At 42.1% G+C, this 22,432-nt stretch overlaps 2 protein-coding genes and 1 long non-coding RNA gene across 4 annotated transcripts in view; 1 reads left to right on the forward strand and 2 right to left on the reverse strand.

Annotated features, from left to right (window-relative positions):
• Nucleotides 1-528: 528 nt before the first annotated feature.
• dnajb2 (DnaJ heat shock protein family (Hsp40) member B2) lies at nt 529-9,124 on the forward strand. Of its 2 annotated transcripts, XM_056243756.1 has the most exons (11): nt 532-812; nt 1,555-1,641; nt 2,626-2,735; nt 2,854-2,907; nt 2,982-3,098; nt 4,128-4,220; nt 4,452-4,569; nt 4,881-4,951; nt 6,024-6,281; nt 8,308-8,370; nt 8,678-9,124. In XM_056243756.1, the coding sequence occupies exons 2-10, from the start codon at nt 1,577-1,579 to the stop codon at nt 8,334-8,336; spliced, it is 915 nt and encodes a 304-aa protein (XP_056099731.1). In that variant the 5' UTR covers nt 532-812; nt 1,555-1,576; the 3' UTR covers nt 8,337-8,370; nt 8,678-9,124. The 2 variants fall into 2 exon arrangements, with proteins under 2 accessions (XP_056099730.1, XP_056099731.1); XM_056243755.1 differs by lacking the exons at nt 8,308-8,370; nt 8,678-9,124 and having other exon boundaries at nt 529-812; nt 6,024-6,639.
• On the reverse strand, nt 8,076-8,720 carry LOC130078230 (uncharacterized). The gene is made up of 2 exons (XR_008805903.1): nt 8,539-8,720; nt 8,076-8,487 (listed from the first exon to the last, which is right to left on the reverse strand). It is a non-coding gene; the product is annotated as an uncharacterized LOC130078230 (long non-coding RNA).
• Nucleotides 9,125-9,675: 551 nt separating the features above from the next.
• ptprna (protein tyrosine phosphatase receptor type Na) overlaps nt 9,676-22,432 on the reverse strand; it is a 43,587-nt gene continuing 30,830 nt past the window's right edge. Inside the window, exons 14-23 of the mRNA XM_056243754.1 lie at nt 14,998-15,210; nt 14,537-14,684; nt 13,941-14,014; nt 13,718-13,795; nt 13,369-13,488; nt 13,112-13,278; nt 11,501-11,554; nt 11,334-11,398; nt 11,182-11,255; nt 9,676-10,544 (exon numbers count right to left, since the gene is read on the reverse strand). Of these exons, the coding sequence (XP_056099729.1) occupies nt 10,473-10,544; nt 11,182-11,255; nt 11,334-11,398; nt 11,501-11,554; nt 13,112-13,278; nt 13,369-13,488; nt 13,718-13,795; nt 13,941-14,014; nt 14,537-14,684; nt 14,998-15,210 (1,065 nt within the window). The 3' untranslated portion in view covers nt 9,676-10,472. The remainder of the gene's footprint in view (nt 10,545-11,181; nt 11,256-11,333; nt 11,399-11,500; nt 11,555-13,111; nt 13,279-13,368; nt 13,489-13,717; nt 13,796-13,940; nt 14,015-14,536; nt 14,685-14,997; nt 15,211-22,432) is intronic.

A 22,432-nucleotide genomic window follows, 5' to 3' on the forward strand; every position in this document is an offset into this window, starting at 1 on the left:
ACATTTGTTTAGGTTGCTGAAACATAGGCCCTACCTTTGCAGAAGGATGTGAAATCTATATAAAGACTGTTTAACATAAAAATGGGTAGGTTTTTCTTTTTTTTCTGACAGCTGGCCATAATTCTTACAATGATAAACAATGCTGCCAACGATCCTTGAAAAGCACGTATGGGATATAGCCTATGACAGAAAATAAAATATTTCCAATCCCACGACCTATGATTTTATTAATACTTTATTTTTATTTTTTACTTTTATTTTACATTTAGAAATGTTAGCCTAATTTATAAGTCCACTCCATTTATGGTGCGGTCTGTTTTTATGACATTTGTTAATATAGTGTGCCTCGTACAATCCGTTAGGTATTTTGAGCCTGATAGGATGCGCTATCTTTGTTTAAACACCTTTATTAATATAGTAGTTCGTTTTGATAGGTACTTTCCACCTCTGTACTACACATGGCTCCAGTGGTGGGCGGGGCCTGTGACGTAAACAAACACAGGCATGTTCTAAACGGCGCAGCTCAGCTGATCGTGACGCACCGCATTCGCACTTTCGCAGCAAGAGGGCGAAGGACAGATATAGAAGTTGGGTATCGGTTACACGCTGAAGTAATGAAGCCCGGTGTGCCAACGGTAAATGGGTGATTCTGACGGAATTCCGTACTCAAGCGTACGTTAAAACAGCGTCAGTTCCTGTGATCAGCGTCTTGGGAGTCGGAACGGACTGTCGCTCCCGTGGCTTCACCCGAAATAGCTCAGTCCTGTTTACAGAAGCACGGCTTCTCCTGGCTGGACATACTTCTAAAAAAGGTACAAGTTATTCTAATATGGCGGCCTTAATGATTGCAGGATCTCTAAAATGCTGTATTTATGGAGTTGTGTGTGTGTGTGTGTGTGTGTGTGTGTGTCTGTGTCTGTGTCTGTGTGTCTGTGTCTGATGATCAGGCGTGTTTCAGCAGCAGCTGTCAGTGGCCATATGGCCCACACACACAAATCGCGTTTTAACTTTGGGCTTGAAATAACATCACATTGTGTCCGGTTTCCAGAGAGTTCCAGACATGGGCAGGCCAGACTCCAGGGGAATGCCAGTCTATATTCAGTCTATTAATCCAAATCCAGCAGTTTCTGATAAACTGTCATCTTCAGCAACAGTGCATTGATCTGTTGTCATTCTTAACACCATACCAGCAATAATAAAAAAAAGTAGTAGAAAACCTACCAAAAGTTCTGCCATTAAAGTGCTTAGTATTGTAAAGTTGTTCAAATAAACCCTTAACAATTGTGTGATACATTAAAATTATAGCTAAACCAATGTATTTACATAGCGGTGTCAAAAACACAGGGTATGACCAGCAGTGATCTATATAGATCAGTGGGTATATGACCCAAGTTGTTGTTATTGTATGTTTTGATGGCATGGCATTTGATTTGAATGATCACAGATGCCTAATTGTGTGAACATGACTGTAACTGACATCCAGGGTTTCAGAAACACTTCATGACACATTCTGGTGATTTATAATGAGGTCATTTATTACTGTTTGAGTAACAGGTGCACTACACCGAAGGCCGCAATGGTGGATTACTATGATGTTCTGGGAGTGTCACGAAATTCTTCTCCAGATGACATCAAGAAAGCGTAAGTTAAAACTGCCTTCACTTATCAGTAGCTTGCAGTATGGGATGGCCTTGGCATTGTTTGCTATTGTATGTTTCTAAATTTGTCTCTTAACCAGATGCAAGTGAAGATTCAAGTAATTTTGAGACAGTTTACCTATATAAAGTATCCATCAACCACAGTGCTTTGTCTACCATTCAAAAGTTTGGGGTTGGTAAGATTTTTTATGTTTTTGAAAAAAGTCTCTTATGCTAAGCAAGTCTGAATTTATTTGATCTAAAATTGTACTATTGTGTGAAATATTATAACAGTTTTAAGTATTTTTATTTAAATATATTTTAAAATATAATTTATTCCTGTGACGCAAAGCTGAATTTTCCGCATCATTAATCCAGTCTTCAGTGTCACATGATCCTTCAGAAATCATTCTAATATGATGATTTGCTGCTCAGTTGTGCTGTTTAATATTTCTTCTCAAGATTCTTTGGTGAATAGAGAGTAAAAACAAATCTTAATGATCCCAAACTTTTGAATGGTAGTTTGAATATATTACATCCATAAGAATATCATAAACATCTTAATGTCATGACATCTTATTCTGCCTGTTTGCTGTGGTCTGTTACTCCAACTATTTGAGATATGCTAATATATTTTGCAAAGCCACACTAACAGAATGACTAATGGATTTACAGTTTTTCTAGTTTTACATTAATGAAAGTGTCCGTTTTCTGATTTCCCTTCAAATGAAGGATGCTGATCAAGCTGATATGCCTGAATTTTAAAAAGGTCCATTCACACAGGACATTTTAAAAGATTTAAACTGTTTTTTAACTTACCTTAGTTCAACAAGATCACTGTGATATGTCAGTCTAGTGCATGTTTATACAAAAAAACTATTATAAATGCACATATGGACGCAATAACGTGTTGTATGCGCATGGCCTCTGAACCCTAGTTAACCCTAGTCAAGTTAACTTAACTGTTTATTTATGTGTGTGTATACAGTTACAGGAAACAGGCTCTGCGGTGGCATCCTGACAAAAATCCAGACAACAAGGAAGAGGCAGAGAAAAAATTCAAGGAGATAGCAGAGGCCTATGAAGTTCTTTCAGACAGTAGGACATTGGACATTTTAACTCTACAGCAATGTTATAAATGGTTAAATCACTTGTTAGGAAAGGGTTAGGTTACTTAGGGTGTTACATTTCACTGTTGTTTTTTCTCATTTCCAAGAAAGCAAACGAGATGCATACGACAGATACGGTAGATCGGACATGCCAAGCTCAGGTGAGGAGAACTTTACACTGCTTGATACTCTCTTATTGTTACATGTGCTTATGTGAGCTCTTTCTGTTTTATAGACTCTGGTGGTTCTTCATTTCCTGATGACTTCCCAGGATTCTCCTTCACATTCCGCAGCCCAGATGAGGTGTTTCGAGAGTTCTTCGGAGGGCAGGACCCATTCGCTGACTTCTTTGGTGGGTTCTCAGGGAGTTAAGGCCCGTTCACACCAAGGACTATAATGATAAAGATACAGTTCTAAAAATAGTTTTGAAGTGTAAAAGGATAGCAGAGTCCACACAACAACTAGCCTATAACAGTAATGGCACAGAGAAACAATAACGTTTGGAATCACTTTCAGAATAAATTTGTCCTGCTGCTGAATGATAAAAACATTGACAATCAGAATCCATCCTGCTTTAAAGAGCTCAAGCATTTAAAGCAGACGACGACAAAACTGCAGCGCGGCGCACTTAAAAGAAACAGAACAATACCGCCCGATGGTGTGGATGCTAAAATAGTTATAGTTCTTGGTGTAAACTGCTGATCTTGAATTTTGCTTTGATACCAGTAAAGGTGTTTTATCTCTGTCAGAATTTCCCTTATAGTAGTGGTTCTCAGCCAGGGGCCCACTAGGGGGTCTCAGCAAACTTGCTGAGAAATGTTGTAAAATTAGTTATATTAAAGGGATAGTTCATCCCAAAAAATGAAAATTCTGTCATTATTTACTCCCCTTTCAAGTTGTTCCAAACCTTTATGAATTTATTTCTTCTGCTGAACACAAAGTAAGTTATTTTAAGAGAAAGTCGCTAACCAAACAGTTGTTGGGCCCCATTGACTTCCATAGTATGGACAAAAATACTATGGAAGTCAATGGGGTTCATCAGCTGTTTGGTTACCGACATTCTTCAAAATATCTTACTTTGTGTTCAGCAGAAGAAATAAATTCATACAGGTTTGAACTATCCCTTTAATGATGAAATCTAAAAATAAAGATGTACAACATTAAACTGACATCATACTTTTGAGTCTATTTGTATTAATAACAGTAGATGCAGAGTACTGGAGTTATATATCAGCTTATATAAGAGGACCCTCGAATAAAGTATCAGACAAAGGGCTCTCTGAGTCAAAAAGGTTGAGAACCACTGCCTCACAGACTCATCGTATTCTCCCTGACCTTACCCTCCTAAGCCCTCTCGCATTTTTCTACACTTTCCCGCTAGATGATTTCCCGTTTGGTGGAATGCACAGTGGGTTTCACAGCTCCTCCTCCAGGCTTGGGCCCAGTCGCTTCTTCTCCTTCCCCTCAGCAAATGGTTGGTTTTTAAATATGCTTTGTGCTCTTTTTGTGTATTTGTGGTCAGGCTCCAAGATGAATACTTAATTTAGGTAAACTTTGCTGCATATGTATTGATAACATTGATAACAATTTGGTGAAAAACTATTCTTTTGTAGATTTGGACCATGGCAAATAAATGAGTTGATAGTCACTTTATGAGAATTTTTTTCAAATCCTTAAGAGCTGAATTATTATTTTTTATCAACAGCTGACTTTACCTCCTTCTCCTCTTCCATGGGTGGGATGGGCAGCATGGGAGGGGCAAACTTCAAGTCTGTTTCTACTTCCACCCGTATTGTCAATGGAAAACGTGTCTCCACAAAAAAGTCAGTTTGCTTCTCTTTAAACTGATTTTGTCTGCTGTTCTCCTTGTTCCATATGTGGTACAATTTAACAATGCAACCTACTGTTTTTATTTGAAATCAGTGATGTATGACAGTGCATCTGGCAGATTAAACAAAAAAGACAGTTTTTGCCTAAATGAGTAATTAAAATGCAATTGGTGTAGAATAGTAAAAGATGGTTTATATTTAATGCCATAATGTGAAGGTCTGATTTACAGAAAGTCACAGGAATTTAATTTTGTTTACATATTTCCCTTTTCTTTTCTTTATAAACATTACATTTCTTCCCTCAGGGTCAGAGAAAATGGCCAGGAGAGAACAGAGGTTGAGGAGGATGGGGTTCTGAAAACTGTCCTCATCAATGGTAATTCTTTTTTTGCTATTGTTTAATAGTAATATTGGGCTGAGCCAAAAGGCAATCTCTATACTTAATGTCCATGTAAAAAATCACCTTGCAGACTCAGGATAAAACTCAGGACTGTAGATGTGGAAAGTAGATGTGTTTGCAGTCCTAATACACATACTCTACCATTAAAACATTTGGGGTCAATATGATTTTTTGTAAAGAAATTAATACTTTTATTTACCTAGGATTAATTGGTCAAAAGTAACAGTAAAGACAGATTTCTATTTCAAATAAATGTTCTTTTTAACTTTCTATCAATCAGAGAATCATGAAGAAATGTATCATGTTTCCACAAAAATATTAAGCAGCACAACTGTTTTAAACATTGATAATAATCAGAAATGTTTCTTGCACAGCAAATCAGCATGTTAGAATGATTTCTGAAGGATCATGTGACACTGAAGACTGGAGTAATGATGCTGGAAATTCAGCTTTGCCATCACAGGAATAAATTACATAAATATATTCAAATAGAAAATAGTTATTTTAATTTGATCAGATATTTCACAATATTACTGTTTTTATGGTAGTTTTGATCAAATAAATGCAGCCTTGGTAAATATGAGACTTTTTAATGTTCAAAAACATAAATTAAAGAAAATCTTACAGACCTCAAACATTTGAATATTAGTACATGTGCAAGTCATAACCATTTGGCCTAGTTATAAATGTGGATATATTATAATATAAAATTGTTCTTAGCTCAACAATCTTGCGTTCTGGTGCTTAAACATCATTTTCAGTACGTCTTTATCCTTTATCCTAATTTAATTTCATTTAAAACTTTAATAGAGTCACATTACTTTATTGGAGTCAGATAAATAATTAAACAATAATACCACATATTCCTTCAGCTGTTTATTTTCACAAATATTGGCTCAAAACCTCAGCTTAGGCTTGCAGGTAGATTTAGCAAACTCATTACATTTTACGCCAGCTTCTTGTATTTCCATATATGCAAATTCCTAATTTCCGTGTTGAGGAGTTGCTGTAGAAGTGATCTGACATTGAGCTGTGTTTATGTGTCTAGGTGTTGAGGATGAGATGGCTTTAGCTCTGGAACTGAGTCGTAGAGAGCAGTCCAGTCAGCCTCCCAGACAATCCCAACAGCCACTGCTCCACCCCCCCAACAACAGCTCCCCAAACCCCGCCTTACGATCCTTCAGCGCCGCCCCGTTCTACCACTGCCCCGATGCCAGTGAAGACGAGGACGAAGACCTCCAGATGGCGCTGGCCTACAGCTTGTCGGAGATGGAGGCCCAGCAGCGGGGAGAGGACGTGATCTCAGGTGCTGGGGGAGGGAGGGGGAGGGAGCCAGGTGATGGGAATGGGAAGGGAGCCGTTCAAAAAAACAAATACGAGAGAGAAGTGACGGATGATTCAGACCAAAGCACCCCCTCATCTCCAGAAGACAGACTTACAGAACAGGGTCTAGATACGGGTTCAGAAAGTTTGCATCCAGAGAGTGTTAGAGAGGATAAAGAGAATGATAAAATGGCGGCCAATGGGAATAATGTGGTAAAGAAGAAAAGGAAGTGTCAGTGTGTGGTCTGTTAGTAAGACTGTGGAGAATTATCATGCTTGTGTGTGAAATCAGCAGTGTTAACCTTACGTTCTCTCTATGTTTTTTTTTTTTTTTTTTAATCCTCAAGTTTTGGATTGTGCTTTAACAGTTTTGTCTCTTGTGGCAGGGCTGATGGCATTGCACAAAAATGACAGTGTTGAATTTGTATTTTCTTGCCTCAAGGAATGAATAACAGGTGCCAAAATGTGTTTATACTACACAAAGACAGGACACTTTACAGTAGGAAGTTTGAAGGTACTGTATGCAGTATTTTAGAATGTCACTCATATCTGACAGATATCACAGAAATGGGTGTCTTGGGATATCATTTGCCAGCCTTGACTGTGTAAACTGTTAAAACAGTCAAGTGGCTTTCTTAGTCGATCAGAAACACACTCTGCCTGTGAATCTTTTGGATTGCTGGCATCAGGTGGACTGACATGTCTTTGAAGGGTGTGTTTTGGGGATATTGGAGAGCCGGCATATGGATAGCAAACGTTAGCATAATGGCTAACCAGCATAATCCAGTATTCGACATGACGTTTTAGTGTATTTTGAGTATTGCAGAGCATTTTAATAGATATCTTGCTGATTAGTTGGCATCCCATTCCCAATGAACGCTCCATTTATTCTTCCAGCAGTGAAGTGCTCTATTTCATCATTGTTTGCTATTGTTCCTTCTAGAAAGGAGAATCTCTGACTCTAGTCTGGGTGCTTTGTGATTTTTACGGTGCATTTGTCATTCCTTCAGAGGTACCTGTTGAATGTGAAGGGGACTTTTTTGTAGATGGGGAAATTTTGCACAAAGACTTAAAGATAATCTGCTTCCGAGGGCTAATTTTTAGGGATTAGCACTCCTATTACCTAATGCGTTACAGACAGACATGTAAGGGAATGTAGATCCAAAATGATCTAATTTTATAAGAATGTGCCAAATAACTGACTGACAATGTCTCTCATTAGTTTTATACGCATCAGAATTATTCAGTATTGATATTTTGTTTGTGCCTTTTATTTTGCTAGGATTCAAATGATTGGCTATTGTTGCCATTGCTATATTTCACATGCCTGTTTGTGTACAAGTTAGCCAGAGCACATTATACTTTTTTTTTTTTACTTGCTTGTGCGGTTTGTTTTATAACTATAAGCTTTGTGATATAAAATGAACAAAACATCAATAAATGAACACTAAAAAAAGCACAAAATGTGATGCTATGTGAATATTAATGAACATATTTTTGTCTACAAAGTCATTCACACAATAACTACTTTTCACATTTGAAAATGTTATGCGAGACAACATTGTTATCTCAGAACAGAAGTATCCTAATTCATATTCAGCACTCGGTCATTGTTAACATGATGTTGTTGGTAATATGAAGAACAATAAACTGTATTAAACCAGCTCTGCTCATAAGAATTCATTTTTACATTTACACAAAAAGTATTTTTGATGGACTGCTCATTTCTCCAGTTTACCTGATATAAATGGACAGCAGCCCTTTATTAACTCTTTACTTTTTACAGCTGAAAGGCCGTACATTACTATATTAGGTTGAATACATTTTATTTTTCTTAGTGATACACTGTTCACAAAAAAGCATGTAATTCAGTGTGACTCTTGTCATTACCGGCACATTCATCATTCCTATTAATGGGTTGCATTTGTAAACCTCATTTGCATTTACTATGTTAATGATTTTGTTTTTACCTGGGCTTTTTACCTGACTCATTCTCCCTGCCGTTACAGAGTCCGACTTCCAGGCCTTCACAGGCTGACCTGTGGCGCTGTGACCCCCTCTTACCCCCAGAGGTAAAACGTAGTGTTGTAGACTTCTCTGTACATGACTGAGAACTAAAGCATAGTTTTTAGATCTTCTCCCCACTCATAGTTAATGAACATGCATTTGTGTAATTACCTGAGAGTTTGCTGCTCCTGCTGCAGATCAAGCAGGAAAATATTGAATTTGTGCATAGAAACTTGAGTACACTCAAAATGGCAAACAATCCTGTTTTATTAGTCTCAGTTTCATTAGTCTGTGTAGTTTTAATTGACCAAACACAACACAGAAGATTGTGAGGCAACACTAATACTGAATTCATCCGTCTGCTCTTAACAGGTGAAGCATTTCCCCGATGCTCTGCTCTGCTCTCTCTCTCTTTCTTTCTGCCTGGCTCACCTGCTGCTCAGACCCTTTTCAAAGTTTTATTTGGAAAAAAAAAATCCCAGGCAACACTACATAAAGGTCAATAATGTACGTGCTAAGTATGTATGTGTGTTAATGTGAGCCTTGGAGAGGGAGTACTGGATTACTTTTTATATATAAATTATATTTATGGCCTGCACTGATGAAATATGTGAGCTCGTGTACAAATTAAAGTGTCTTGAGGACAAAATTATTCTTTCACATTTTTAATAATGAATGATTCAAACCTGCAATGAATGTATAGTTGCACTTGAAATGCTATATTTGAGAATTTAAAATCTTCATAACTAATGAAAGGTTTATTATTTATTCTGAAAGGTTTCTTGTGTATTAATTAAAATATCTGCATTTCATAACCCATTATTCTGTAGTTTTTTTATACGCTACTGTTCAAACGGTTGGGATCGGTACGATTTTTCAAATGTTTTTGAATGAAGACTCTTCTGCTCACCAAGGCTGTATTTATTTGATCAAAAATACAGTAAAAACAGCAATGTTATGAAATATTACAATTTAAAATAACTTAATATATTTCAAATGTCATTTATTCATGTGATGGCAAAGCTGAATTGTCAAAGTCAATGCTCTTCAGAAATCATTCTATGTTGATTTGATTCTCAAGAGACATATATTATTATTATTATTATTGAAAACAGCTGTGTGTTTTTGTGGACACAGTGATACATTTTTTTCTTCGATGAATAGAAAGTTAAAAAGAATAGACATTTTAAATGTCTTATAAAAAAATCAGACATACAAGAATACACATTTCTTTGTGTGTGTGCGATTTAAAGGTGAAATGTGTAATTTCGGTGCCAAAATAATAACTAGGTTTGTATATATGACTTCGGTTTGGTCTTAACTACACAGTCTACAGGAAAAGCATCTTTCTACATTCAAAGCCATATATATTTTGTTAATAAATTGCAGAGTTCAGTCTGCGTGATCATAATGAAAGAATAAGCCACACACATCAAGCAGTGCTGCTACACAGATTCACATTTAATTCAGAACCATTTAAAAATTATAATCATATATTTCTCTGTTTTTTTGATAATTTTCTAATTATTTGCTACAGGAATAGACAAACCGAGCTCTCCATGAATTATTCACAGTGATCATCACACGACATAAAGGCTGCACTAGACATTAAGGATGTGAAAGCACTGAATGTTTGTGAGAGATTTGACAGGAACCGTAAGATATCACAGGTGCCTTTCAGGTACATTCCACTGAAACAAACCACTCTTGGGTTCAGACGTGAGTCATGACTGTGCATATATGTTCTCATGTTTGACTGCATGAGACATGGTGGGTTCTTCTGTCATTTTTGGCCATACCATGATCAAGAAAGCATTTTAAGAACAACAAAATGTAAAGATTCCGCATTTTCAACATCAAACATTATATGTATATATATATTTATAAAAAAAGACATTATACTGTCAATGTTCATAAATTAGGTCACTTTAAATCACTGTGTTATGCTTGTGTGGAACGTAGATGTCTCTTAAAACCACTGTTTCTCCCTGAAACTCAATTAGGACTGATTTGGCCCCTTTAAATAATGTTTCCAGCATACAGAAAGCGTTCATAGTCTTTTATAGTGTGACAATATTAATTTTCCGACTTTTGAAAGTGAGTGAGGTGCATGAAAAGAGGTGAGTACAAGTCGAAAGGATGTGATAGGGACACAGTGGGAAGTGGCTCACTGAGGAAGGGCTTTCAGAATGGCATTGACCTCTTCTGCCACAGCTGTCAGGGCGAACTCAAACTGGTCCTGAAGAAACAGTCAAGCTTAGTGCGTAAATACACAATAACACAAGAAAGCTTGTTTCTGCCATAGAGTAAAAAATAAAAAAGGTAATTGCGAGTTTATATCTTGAAATTCTGACTTCATTTCTTGCCATTCCAAATTTCTAAACTCTTAGATATAAACTCAGAATTGCGAGATATAAAATAAGATATAGAATTGTGAGAAATATAGTTAGAATTGCAGGAATAGCAAGAAAAGGTCAGAATTACAAGATGTAAACTCGCAGTTGTGAGAAAAAAAGTTATATATCTCACAATTCTAACTTTATTTCTTGCAATTCCGAGTTTATAAACTCGCAATTCTGAATTTTCTTTTAGGAATTGCGATTTTTAGATATAAACTCGGAAATGCGAGCTTGCCAGAGAAAGTCAGAATTGCAAGTTCATAACCTCAGAATTGCAAGAAACAAAGAATTTCAAGATATAAACTCAATATTACAAGAACAAGTCTGAATTGTGAGATAAACTCGCAGTTGCTAGAAAAAAAAGCCTGAATTATGAGATAAAAAGTCGCAATTACCTTTTTTGTCAATTGCGTCGCTGAAACAAGCTTAACATTCACAATCACATGCTGAAATCATCAAAAAGCATTTTTTACATACCTTAGTGCGTACCATACTTGGTCTCTGGTCACGAATATGCTCCAATGTGGCGGCAATGTCAATCTCCTTCACACCTAAAACAGACAAACAACCTGTGAGCATGGCGTACAAGGCGCACAAATAAAACGGCTATAGAGTAATAAGGCTCGTACCTTTCGCCATGCGGTTAAGTACCATGTCAATAAGAATGTAGGTGCCGGTTCTACCAGTACCATTGCTGTTTGAAACAGGAAACCATTTTAATTTAAATCATTCATATTCCATGAAAGAAATTCATAGCCCATATTGTGAGCCTGAGACACAAATTGTAGCCGTTTACCTGCAGTGCACAATGATTGGGCATGAGCGTCCTCTGTAGCACTTGTTTACTTTTCTGAGGGAAAAAAAGGGAAAAAAAGATGCACAATGCAAGAATAGAAAGGTTGCTGGGGAAGAAGGGAGAAAGCATGTCATAATGAGCATAACTGTCAATTTGTCAAACCCTACGATTCATTATTCTGGCGACAAAGAGGAATTGAAGGATGCATGATGCTGGGGAAGGAAGGGGGAGAGAGGAGATGGAGCCTCACTCCTGCTGCACTCACACCTACCAATGATCATTTTTGTGACTATGCAACTGGACCCAGACTACTAGCTGCAAATCACAAAAATGACACTGGGAGGTGTGCTACGTCCAGGGACCTACCGATCTCCATCAGAGACAGAGAGAGTGACGGAAGGAGGAGAGAAAGACGGGGGTGACGCGGGGCCCGTGGCAGGATGTCGAGCACAAACGGAGAAGGTCCGAAGTGCAAATGCATTCAAGGGAGAGGAACTCATTCAAGGGGGGGGGGGGGGGGGGGGTTGGGGGGGGACTGGGCTTCAAGGTAAAGAAAACATCCACAGGTAATTAGAGAATCCCAAGTGTGAAGCAGATCCTCATATTAGGATGAGGAAAAACAGTAGGGGAAGTATTTGCAGTGAGACAGATGTGGATGAAAAACTTGTGTGCGTGTGTTTTAGTCTAATGTAAAGTGAGTTTATTTGATGTGATTAATACAGTTTCTGGAACACACTTGACCTCACACTATCAACAAGAATTTCTTTTTTTAACTATTTATACTATTGAATATTATATTTACTCATTACGTTTATGCATTAACAATAGGGTTTAATCGGATAACATTAGTTTACATTAATGAACATGAAATAATAATAGACACTTCTAAAGCATTTATTAGTCTTAGTTAATGTTAATTAAAACATTTACTAATACATTAATACAATCAAATGGTTTATCTGTTAATATTCTTAAATAGACCTAAGATAACATGAACTAACAATGAACAGTTGATTTTTATTTAACATTAATAAAGATGAATACATACTTAAGCAAATGTATTGCTCAATGTTTGTTAATGTATAATATAATGGGATCTTATTCTAAAGTGTTACAATGTACATTTATTTGTTACTAGATGTTTTTTGGCTATTGTTATTAGTAGTCAACAAATCTTCAGTAAAAATGGTCACAGGCACAAAGGCCTTTCATTTAACCGAGTGCTCTCTAAATCATTTCTTATTTTCAATTCGGATGTGACCTAGTGGAGATGTTGTTCACTCCGTAATTATTTCCATCATTTATCAATTTTAAGACCGGTTGCATACTTGATGTCATGCGAATTTCTCATTTTGTTCTCTATGAGAACATATTAAGCTCAAGGGAGGCGAAAAGTACGCTGCCTCCTTCCGTCCGAACCTTATTACACTGATGTTGCTATTGGACAGTATTACTTGGAAAATAATTTCCACACTATTATCTTTTGTAATATCTTTGAGGAGCTACTACCTCCCTTGAGAAAACACCTGATGTGTGTGTGATCTGTTTGTAGTCCTATCACAATATGAGCTCATTTATTATCAGCAGGAAGGGGTTCGGTTTCGGCAGTACCTGCGGAAGTCCAGCAGGGGGCGTGTGGAGGTGGGAATGCCTTGGGCAGGCCAGCTCAGCAAGTGAAACTGGGTCAGAGTGCGGGTCTCTTGAGTCTGGACGTTCTTCAGGTAGAAACTACGAACCAAGAAGTCTTTACACCAGATGTGTTCAGACACAAGATTCACCTGAGACGTACAGGGGGGAAAAAAATGGATAGTAGCCTACATACTAAAAGCATAAGGTTCATAAAGGAAGTGAATCTTAATGTTTCTCACCTCATAGATGTTGTATAAAGACGATCCTTCATCAGGCCAGTAACGTTCACATTGTTTTTCTCCATCCTCCACTAAAGCGGTCATCATCACTATTACAGTACAGCCATTTTCCCATACCATCTAACACATGCACCAAAACAGTGTCAGCACACAAATAATCATTTATATAGGAAATGCATTGTAATACCATGTTTCTATTATTTAATTTACGGCCATTTGGTCATTTAGATTTGTGATCATCCTTTACCTTATAATCATATATATATATTTTTTATATTTAAAACTATTCCAATATTTGTTCTATCTAAATCTTAAAATGTCATCATTACTCTCAACATGTGTAACTTACCTGCCAGAAATCAGCAATAGTGTGTGGTAAAGGTCCTTGAGTTGCGATATAAGCAGGTAAACGTGGATCATGATCAATCTATGGGTAAAGATAGAAAAATGTGACATGATCACATTTACCTTTTTTTATAGAGATAATGTGTTTTTCTACCAGTATTTACGTATCCAGTATATATACAGTATATGTATACTTCTTTAGTGGAATAAAAATCGTTGTTTCTTACTATAGTGCTGGCATTTATGTAGTCCTCTTTGGAGGGGTTGACCTCTGCCTTTAGTTTCACTCTCGAATGGTCATCTAAAACAGAGTTTTTTTTTTAACCATACTGAATGTTGAAAAAAATAAAAACTCATTTTGGTAAACCTTTATTTGTATTTTCCAGTTATATGATCTGATGCCTTTCCTACTAGTGTAAAATATTGTTCAAAACTTTAGCGTGGTTAAGATTTTAACGTATTTGCTCCTCGTCTCTTATGATCACCAAGACTGCATTTATTTGATTAAAGATACAGTAAAAACAGTAATACTGTGAAATATTATTACAGTTTAAAATAACTGTTTTCTATTTGAATATATTTTAAAATGTAATTTATTCCTGTGATGCAAAGCTGAATTTTCAGCATCATTACTCCAGTCTTCAGTGTCACATGATCCTTCAGAAATCATTCTAAATGTCTTTACTGTCAATTTAGATCATTTTGATGTGCCCTTGCTGAATAAAACTACAATTACTTCAAAATAAATCTCACTGACTTTTGAACGGTAGTGCACAGCATATGGATGAGATCACTGAAATAAATGTTGGCACATTGCTCTTACAGGGCACAAAGTCAGGATAGCGGTTCTTCTCCATGTTGCTCTCACACTGGGCGATAGAGACGGAGCTCGGCTCAGCCTGGTACGAACACAGAGCCTCCCACTCTTTCTGCAAACGGTCCTTATTCTTCAGATGGTCCTCCATATATGCCTGCACACCACAAATGAACTTTAAGCATTTCATTGTCTGCTTATAAAAGACTAGTTTGATTCTATGTAATTAATAAAAGAGTTCAGGATACAGCTTAAACCTCAGAGCTGACCATAGCTAAAATAAGACATGAAACCCTGTAATAGTACTCATACTTACCTTTAATTTACTGCAATTTTGTGCGTGTTTAAACACAGACTCTACGACCTATTGACTTATATGTGCTGTAGTGCAATGATTCCTGTTAATTTGAGTTTGATTCTTAGCAAAGTAAAGTCTGAAATATAATGTTGGTGTGCTTGTGGCTCTGTACCAGTATCATGTGTCCTGTGGAGATGTCCATGTTGGACTGTGCAGGCTCTTCGCTCCAGGACGGTGTGCTGCTGTGAGAGCTGGGACTGTGCTGCGGTCCATCGCTGAACTGAGACGACACACTGCTGACTCGAGATGTGTCGGTCCCCCGTCGACCGCCTGCCTCCGGACGGGTGAACGATGACTTGGCTGCCATGTGCTGGCGACACAGCTCCTGAGAGATGCAGGGAAACCTTATCACTACTGACTGAGCATTGCTATTTCAAATGACATTTTCAGATCAATAATCATCACTGTACAATTACCAATATCTCTAATAGCCTAGGCCAACGTGGAACGAATTTAAATGTAATTACAGTGCTGATTATATGCCAGTTACACCAGTGCTTGCTTTAGTCATCCTAACAATGCCACTTAATAGTCCCAAGGACATCTTTTAAACTTCTTGATATAAGGGAAAAATATATCAGACACTATTTCATGCTTCTATAGGGGTGGGCGATATACCAGTAGACACGATTAATTGGTACTTGGTAGAAATTTGTGAACTGGTAGAGATTTTGCACTATCGTTTCTATCGCGGTTACGCTCACGTGACGCTCACGTGACGCTGTGTGCTGAAAGCTTATCATTTGAATGCGTTTTTAAGCATTGCGTTTTAAAAGCAAGTGATTTTACGCGATTGAAGCGCTGTAAGCAGCAAAAGAGAACTCATTTCGCTATATAGTTCGTGCAAATTCTGAACTGAGTTCTTTTTGCCGCCTAATTGGGCTTATTGGACTGTTAAAACGATACTCGGTTACTAACGTAACCTCGGTTCTCTCTAGAGAGGGAACGAGTATTGCGTAAGTTTAGCTTACGCTACGGGAAAGATTCATCTTCTCGAGATATTGAAGCCAAAAAATTATCCTAATTTTGTATTCATTGTCAACGCAGTGCAGCAGCTAGCAGACCTAGAGCAGGCAGTCTAGCGTGCTCATTGGCTGCCCTGCAGGCAACTGCTGCAGCCTACCAGTGAGCCCGGCGTGACGTCACGCCCAATGAAGGGCGCTCGCGCCTTCATAGCGTCACAGCCCGCCAGAATGGGCGTGGCTTAGCGTATAAAAGAAGGGGCTCGTAGGCTGAATTCCCTGGTTTTTCGACAACTGAAGCGAAGTCGCTCGTGGCGCGAGCACGGCCGGTTACGCAATACTCGTTCCCTCTCTAGAGAGAACCGAGGTTACGTTAGTAACCGAGTATCGTTCTCTTACGAGAGGTTCTCTCGTATTGCGTAAGTTTAGCTTACGCTACGGGAACACTTTGTCAACGCCGTGTCGCGCCAAGCATCCACCATGAGACCCCGAACTTCAGGGGAGCCCAATAAGTGGGAAAAATAAGGTGGCCAGCCATGCGGGCCATCACTTGTATATAAGCACACATAGGGAATACAGAGCAGCGCGGTGGTCTGTATAGGCACATGGCACATACCCTACTGGTGCAGCTCAACCAGGAGAGCTGAGTCACGTGAGAGTGATCTGAGCAGAATATCTGGGCAGAATACACATCCCTTTCAAACTGACAAAAGTTTAGCCTGCAAGGCGGGAACCTCTAGGTTATAAAACCTGACAAAGGTAGACGGGGAGCTCCAGCCCGCCGCTACACATATGTCATGGATAGAGATCCCACTGGACCACGCCCACGACGAGGCAACGCCTCTCGTGGAATGAGCCCTGATTCCCAAAGGGCATTGCAGACCTTTTGACGCGTAAGCGGCTGCTACAGCGTCCACTATCCATCTGGACAGGCTCTGTTTCGAGGAGGCGAGACCCTTGGTGCGCCCTCCAAACGAAACAAACAGCTGTTCCGAACGCCTGAAGGAGGCGGAGCGCGTAATGTAAAACCTCAGCGCCCTAACAGGGCAGAGGAGATTCACATCACTTTCGCTGTCAGATGCTGGCAGAGCTGACAGTGAAATGACTTGCGCTCTGAATGGAGTGCCCATCACTTTAGGGACATAGCCATGTCTAGGTCTGAGGATGACTTTAGAGTCATTCGGCCCGAACTCCAGACACGATGCGCTGACAGACAGCGCGTGCAGGTCCCCCACACGTTTTACTGACGACAGTGCAATCAGAAAAACGGTTTTTAGTGATAGATATTTCAACCCCACGGAGTCCAGTGGTTCAAATGGAAAAGCTTTCAGGGCCTCGAGGACCAATGAAAGATCCCACACAGGAACCGACGGGGGGCGCGGCGGGTTCATCCTTCTAGCTCCTCTAAGGAAGCGGATGACCAGCTCATGTCTTCCCAACGCTGCCACGGCCGCCACATACACTTTGAGCGTGGATGGGGACCTCCCCTTATCCAACATCTCTTGTAGGAAAGTGAGCAGATGCGCCACCCCGCATGTCCGCGGGTCCAGACCTCTGTCGGTGCACCATCTGGAGAACACCGACCACTTAGACGCGTAGAGCCTTCTCGTGGAAGTAGCTCTAGCCTGTGTGATTGTGTTCATCACTCCTTCTGGCAGGGTAACGAGTACCCGTTGATCAACCATGCGTGCAGAGACCAGCGCTCTGGATAGGGATGCCAGATCGTGCCGCGAGCCTGAGAGAGGAGATCTGCCCTCACCGGGATCGGCCACGGAGCTGTGCGTGACAGCTGTGTCAGTTCCGGGAACCAAATCTGATTCTCCCATCGCGGGGCTATGAGGAGCACAGAGTGGCGTGCTTCCCTGATTCTCTTGAACACTTGAGGTAACAGAGAGACCGGAGGGAAAGCATAAAGCGGGAGGCTGGGCCAAACCTGGGCCAGCGCGTCCTCGTCTTTCGTAAAGAATATCGGACATTAAGCGTTGTCTTTTGACGGAAATAGGTCGACCTCCGCTCTGCCGAATAGGCGCCACAGTTTCTGGACCGTTTGTGGGTGCAGGGACCATTCCCCTGGGGGAACATTGTCCCTGGACAGTTTGTCTGGGCCGTCGTTCAAATGGCCAGGCACGTGCGTCGCCCTCAGCGAACGCAGGTGCATCTGAGACCACATAAGGAGGCGTTCCGCCAGATTGCAGAGATTCCTGGATCTGACACCGCCCTGACGGTTGACATAGGATACCACAGACATGTTGTCCGAGCGGACAAGAACATGTTGGTCCTGTATGAACGGGAGGAAGCACTTCAGTGCGTTCTTGACCGCTAACATCTCCAGACAGTTTATGTGGAAACACTTCTCTTGATCTGACCACTGGCCGAAGGCCGGTCTGTGACTTTTCGGTAAGAGATGGTTCCCATCATCACTCCCTGCTGGTACAAGTCGGCTACTAACCAGGGCTGCAGAGCCGCTATGCAGGTCTGAGTCACTCTGATTTTCTGGCCGCCAGACACCCAAGCTCGGCAAGACGCGCGAGCATTCAACCAGCGCTGGAGCGGGCGCATGCGCAGTAGGCCCAGCTGAAGGACCGCTGCAGCTGACGCCATACAGCCCAACATCCTTTGAAATGTTTTCAGAGGGAGAAAGCTGCCCTTCTGGAAAGATGCGGCTAGGTGTCGAACACGGCGCGCGCGCTGCGTCGATAAACATGCCGTCATAGTCACCGAGTCCAGTTCTATTCCTAAAAAGGAAATTGACTGGCTGGGCGTTAATGAGCTCTTGGTCCAGTTGACCGTGAGACCCAAGCTTTCCAGGTGACTGAGAAGCACTGTTCTGTGAGACATCAGTTCTGTCTCTGACTGTGCCAATATCAGCCAATCGTCCAGGTAGTTCATTATTCGCAGCCCCTGACTTCTCAGGGGGGCGAGCGCCGCGTCCATGCACTTCGTAAATGTACGGGGTGCTAGAGACAGGCCGAACGGCAGGACGGTGTATTGATATACCTGACCGTCGAAGGCGAATCTCAAAAATCGCCTGTGACGGGGTATTATCTGAATCTGAAAATAGGCATCCTTCAGATCTAGAGAAATAAACCAGTCCCTCGGGCGAACGTGCGCGAGGATTTTTCTGGTCGTAAGCATTTTGAACGGTCTTTTCGCAAGCACCTTGTTCAAATGTCTCAGATCGAGGATGGGCCTGAAGGCTCCGTCCTTCTTGGGTACGAGAAAATATCGGCTGTAAAAGCCTGACTCGCTCAGAGAAGGCGGTACCCTTTCTATTGCCCCTTTGCACAGCAGCTTTGCTATTTCTGCGTGAAGTAGGTGTGCTACTTCCGCATTCACTATCGTCGCGGTCCGGGCTCGGAAGCGCGGGGGGCGGCGAATGAATTGAAGTGTATAGCCATGCTTTATTGTGCTCAGCACCCATTCTGAAACCCTTGGGATAGCTTCCCATGCAGCTACGTGAGCCGCTAGGGGGCGAATGGCCTCCAGGTTCAGATCGCCGCCATTCGCGGGCTTGTGAAAACTGAACCGGAGCCGAAAGCGTGGCGCGCGCGCTCTCGGTTCTGGGCAATGGCTGCTCGCTGAAAACCGAAACCGGCTGATTTATGTGGGATGTCCCAATCATAAGGGATGGGGAACATTCTCTTTCCACTTTTTGTCGCGCGAGCAGCGCTCTGGGCGGAGAAGCTTTCTGTAAGCGTGAACGCGTGTGCGCGGGCACGAGACTTACAAGTGTATTTGACGCCCCGATCGAATAGGATGGGGAGCGTCTTATTAACGCCCTGCGCCTTGTGATAACACTTAGACGCGCGGGCGGCGCCCGGGGAGAAGTGTGTGTTAGTAAGCGTGAACGCTCTCTGGCGGGCACGAGACTTACATTCATAACCTGCTTCATTGACCGTGTTACAGAGCGGGCAGACAGTGGGCACAAACCTGTCGACACATTTCTTACACTCAACACTCGAGCGGCTTTTCTGCGCTTTATGAGAGTGTGCTCTGTGAGTGACACGGAACGTGTTGTGCTTGTGTGTAGGGGTGAACACTGGGGCGTGGGCACTTTCACTACACTTAAGACACCAACGGCGTGAGCCGGATAACCAGACACTATACTCTTTTGAGATTTCTCTGGGTTGCCGTGAAGACGGCGTATGTGTGCAGGCGAGAGGGTAAATGAACCGGCTCGTTGGCTGCTAAATGGACCACTGCAGTAGCCTGTTTGAAGGGGACTGACAGGGAAATAAACTTTGACGGCGGTCCGGCCGCAGCGGGACACGCGCGTCTTTCTCTCTCATAGTTTGATATGAGTCTTTAGTGATAGAGCGGGCAGAAAAATAGGCGTGGGCACGAACTCGTGGACACATATCCTACGTTCAACACTCGAGCGGTTTCCCGCTTTAAGGGAGTGGGCTCTGTTCTGTGAATAACACGGGAAGTGTTGTGCTTGTGTGTAGGGGTGAACACCGAGATGTGGGCACCTTTCTACACTAAAAAACACCATCGGCGTGAGCCGGATCCGAAAACGGCGGCTTGCTGAGGAGAGCCGCATAAATTTTATCTGCTGCGGGAGCCAGGATCGAACACGGGTCTCTGGCGCGAAAGCTTAAGGTTTAGCCACTGAGCCACATGGGGAAACAACATAAGCTTTAGTTGGCGCGAGCAGATAAGAGAGAGAGCGTCATCACAGTTTTCGTGTGCGTGTCGGCATTGTCTGCAGGCGTGCGTGTTATAACAGGCTCTCTACTGCAGTATAGATATTACCAGCCGCTCGAACTAGGAGGAGCTGGAAAATGTTTGAGAAAAAGAGGGGGTTTGTCAAGCCTCGGCGGGACAAAAAACCACTCTTTCCTTCTTTCGCCGGTGACGCATGCGCTCGGGGCGCGCGCTCGCTTTCTGTACGTAAGAAAGCTGGTCGCGCGAGCTGCATAAATTTTATCTGCTGCGAGAGCCGGGATCGAACACGGGTCTCTGGCGCGAAAGCTTAGAGTTTAGCCACTGAGCCACGGGGGAAACAACGTAAGCTTTAGTTGGCGCGAGCAGATAAGAGAGAGAGCGTCATCACAGTTTTCGTGTGCGTGTCGCTCGGGGCGCGCGCTCGCTTTCTGTATGTAAGAAAGCTGGTCGCGAGCTCAGAGAGGAGAGCTGCATAAATTGTATCTGCTGCGAGAGCCGGGATCGAACACGGGTCTCTGGCGCGAAAGCTTAGAGTTTAGCCACTGAGCCACGGGGGAAACAACGTAAGCTTAAGTAGCGCGAGCAGATAACAAAGAGCGCGCGCGGCAGCTTCCTTGTAACGTAAAGGAAGCTAGCCGCGGTTAGAACAGCAGTCCATTGTGGCGTGTCCCTCGACCTCATCCTCGGACGCGACGGCAGTGAGGCTCGTGAGCGGCAGCTGCGCGTCGGTGAAGGGAGGCGGGGAAGGTGAAAAAGCGAGGCTCGAGGGAGGCTTTCCGGCGAGCGCGTCGCTGTGGCTACAGGCTCCGGCTGCCTTTGGGAACGGCGCTTATCACTGCGCGGTCCCACAAAGGGCGGAGTGACTGCTTCTGCGGGGGCGCGGTAGCTTCCTTGTAACGTAAAGGAAGCTAGCCGCGGTTAGAACAGCAGTCCCTTGTGGCGTGTCCCTCAACCTCATCCTCAGACGCGACGGCAGTGAGGCTCGTGAGCGGCAGCTGCGCGTCGGTGAAGAGAGGCGGGGAAGGCGAGAGCGAGGCTCGAGGGAGGTTCTCCGGCGAGCGCGTTGCTGTGGCCACAGGTTCCGGCTGTCCACAGGAAGTGCGAGGCATCTTGAAAAAGACGCTCGCTGCTCTTTTAGGAGTAAGAGAAAAGAGAATACAACAACAATGTAAAAAGGATACGTCGCCGGATAGCGTAGCTCGCACGGATGGCTGAAGGTGGCGAAGACGGCCGGCTTCCTCAGCGCTGTCCTGGCTGGCTGTTCGCTGTCTCGACGGCGACGGTGGCTTCCCTCAATCCAGCGATGCGAAGAGCTCGCTGAAGAGTCGAAAAATCAGGGAATTCAGCCTACGAGCCCCTTCTTTTATACGCTAAGCCACGCCCATTCTGGCGGGCTGTGACGCTATGAAGGCGCGAGCGCCCTTCATTGGGCGTGACGTCACGCCGGGCTCACTGGTAGGCTGCAGCAGTTGCCTGCAGGGCAGCCAATGAGCACGCTAGACTGCCTGCTCTAGGTCTGCTAGCTGCTGCACTGCGTTGACAATGAATACAAAATTAGGATAATTTTTTGGCTTCAATATCTCGAGAAGATGAATCTTTCCCGTAGCGTAAGCTAAACTTACGCAATACGAGAGAACCTCTCGTAAGAGAACACAGTCAATTATGTCTTAAGCGAACTTCAACAGCTGAGAAAGAAAACGTATTCTGGATCCGTGCAGTCAGTCTTAAAGTGACAGCGGCCTAATATACCTGCTGTCGTCTGTGTCATTAATGTTGATCAAACAACAAAAGAGAGAAAATCTCTCGCTGCTCTTCACTGAATCACTTCTGTAACTTTAATAAGAATAAGTGTATATTTAATTTACACAGTGAAGACTATGCAGTTTTTTTTTATACATTTCATTACTTTAGACAATT

Source organism: Rhinichthys klamathensis, unplaced genomic scaffold (assembly GCF_029890125.1).
Source record: "Rhinichthys klamathensis goyatoka isolate OS25496 unplaced genomic scaffold, OSU_Roscu_1.1 h1tg000838l_1, whole genome shotgun sequence".
In the NCBI taxonomy this organism is placed as follows: domain Eukaryota; kingdom Metazoa; phylum Chordata; class Actinopteri; order Cypriniformes; family Leuciscidae; genus Rhinichthys; species Rhinichthys klamathensis.

Bases quoted from the DNA above. Each gene is read 5' to 3' on its own strand.
- dnajb2 (XM_056243755.1), top strand. From the start codon at position 1,577: ATGGTGGATTACTATGATGTTCTGGGAGTGTCACGAAATTCTTCTCCA. The intron at 1,642-2,625 runs GTAAGTTAAAAC...GTGTGTATACAG, and splicing joins CCAGATGACATCAAGAAAGC to TTACAGGAAACAGGCTCTGC. The intron at 2,736-2,853 runs GTAGGACATTGG...CTCATTTCCAAG, and splicing joins CTATGAAGTTCTTTCAGACA to AAAGCAAACGAGATGCATAC.